The sequence below is a fragment of the Eimeria mitis genome, genomic scaffold, assembly GCF_000499745.2.
Source record: "Eimeria mitis Houghton genomic scaffold, Emh_scaff5743, whole genome shotgun sequence".
NCBI classification, from domain to species: domain Eukaryota; phylum Apicomplexa; class Conoidasida; order Eucoccidiorida; family Eimeriidae; genus Eimeria; species Eimeria mitis.
The window spans coordinates 1460-3572 of NW_013573992.1; the positions used below are offsets into that span (position 1 = coordinate 1460).

At 62.1% G+C, this 2113-nt stretch overlaps 1 protein-coding gene across 1 annotated transcript in view; it reads right to left on the reverse strand.

The window, feature by feature from the left end:
* The window catches only part of EMH_0083940 (uncharacterized protein), a gene marked incomplete at both ends in the record, with an annotated part of 1503 nt that extends 103 nt beyond the window's left edge, over window positions 1-1400 (reverse strand). Inside the window, one exon of the mRNA XM_013500696.1 lies at window positions 1-1400. Coding sequence (XP_013356150.1) covers window positions 1-1400 — 1400 coding nt within the window.
* Between the last annotated feature and the right edge of the window lie 713 nt (window positions 1401-2113).

Below are 2113 nucleotides of genomic sequence, written 5' to 3' on the forward strand. Positions count from 1 at the left end.
CCTGCCTCCATATCCTCGCCATCCGCTGCTGCTGCTGCTGCTGCTGCTGCTGCTGCGGTTGCTGCTGAGGGGCTGCTGCTCCTGCTGGGGCTGCCGTCTATACACCTGGTGTCTTCTTTGTAGCGAGGCAGCAGCAGGTTGAGCTGTCTGTACAGCTGGAGGCTTGCATGCGGCCACTCCTCTAACAGCTGCAGCGCTTGCTGCACATCTCCCTTCTGCTGCTGCTGCTGCTGCTGCTGCTGCTGCAGAGCAGCAGCAGCAGCAGCAACCTCCTCGGGAGAGGGAATAGCAAAGCTCCACGCAATTCCTGCTGCTGCGCTGCTGCCGCTAGCAGCAGCACCACCCTCAACCACATCAGCACCCAGCAGCAGCGCATGCAGCAGCTCGATTGGGCCTGCATTCGCATGCACTGACACCACACGCAGCAGCGGCCGCTCCGGTGCTGCTGCTGCTGCAGCAGCAGCAGCAGCAGCAGCAGCAGTAAGCTCCTGTGCTGCTGCTGCAACCAGCTGCCGCCGCTGCAGCAGCGGACGAGCTGCTTCGCATGCACCGGATATGTGCAGCCCCCCTAGAAGGCCCCAAGGAGCAGCAGCAGCAGCAACTTGCTGCAGAGCAGCAGCAGCAGCACGAACGATCGCTGGGTTGTCTGTACACCTCAGCTGTGCCACCACATGCGGGACAGCAAGAAGAGGAACCCGCTTCTGCTGCTGCTGCTGCTGCTGTTGCTGCTGCTGCTGCTGCTGCTGTCGCTCGTAGACCGAAGGAAGAGGCCGCATGCAGCAGGGTCCGGTGCAGCGGCAGACATCCCCAGTGCTGCCTTTGCTGCTGCTGTTGCTGCTGCTGCTGCTGCTGCTGCTGCTGCTGCTGCAGCAGTGCATGCGCTGCAGCTGCTGCTGCGCCTCTGCAACGAGAGCCTCTAGGAGCCCCACTAAGGCCTTCAGGCTGAGTGCAGCCGCCCTTCTTTGTGACTTTCTCCCTTGCTGCTGCTGCTGCTGCTGCTGCTGCTGCTGCTGTTGCTTCTGCTGCTGCTGCTGTGGATCGTGAGCTGGGGCTGTGAGTATGTGGCACTGAGCTAGCGTAGCTAGCTGAGCTAGCTGCTGCAGCGAGAGAGGCAGCCGCCCAGCAGCAGAGAGAAGAGAGACAGACAGAGACGGAGACACCGTCTCCTTATACCCCTCACACATGCAGCTCAGGTTCAGCAGCAAGCCCCTGTAGTCTGCTACAGGCTGCAGCGGCAACGCCGCACTCCTGCTGCTGCTGCTGCTGCTGCTGCTGCTGCTGCTGCTGCTGCTGCTGTTGCTGCTGCTGCTGCTGGTGGGGCTGCTGCTGCTCGGGCTGTCGTCAGTAGAAGGGATAGTACTCTCAGAGTTTGGGGTTTCGTCTGCTGCTGCTCTTTTCATGCTGCAGAGACACGGCTGCTGCTGCTGATGCTGCTGCTGCTGCTGCAGCTGCTGCTGCTGCTGCTGCTGCTGCTGCCACGCCTGCCACCAGGCGTTGAACAGCGGCAGCAGCAACGAGAAATCTCCTGCTGCAGCAGCAAGCAGCACAGGCTGCTGCTGCAGCGCCCGCAGCTGAGGAGGCAGCAGATGCTGCGGCAGAGCTCGCTCCGTTCTGAGGCTGATGGTTGGGGTGTCTGTACACCCCAGCAGCAGGCCGCATCGAGGCACCCAAGGTAGTGCTTCATCTCCTGCTGCTGCTGCTGCTGCTGCTGCTGCTGCTGATCTGCTGCGGCTCAGACGCAGCAACGAACCCACCTGACGAAGACCTGCAGAAAGGGCACGCGGGATACCCCAAAAACCCCACTTGCTGCTGCTGCTGCTGTTGCTGCTGCTGCTGGCGACACAGATCTGCTGCTGCTGCTGCTGCTCTCCTTGTAGATGCTGTGCTGCTGCTACTAGCTCAAACAGAGGCTGGCGCTGCTGCAGCAGCTGCTGCAGCTCCTCGGTTATGGGCAGCTGCTGCAGCAGCTCGATGTCTTTCTGCTGCAGCAGGGGGCCGTCGCCTGCAGCAGCAGCAGCAATTGCTGCTGCTGCTTCCCGCTGCACAGACCGCTCCTCTTGACTGGCCTCCTTTGCTGCTGCTGCTATAGGAGCAGCAGCAGCAGCAGCAGCAG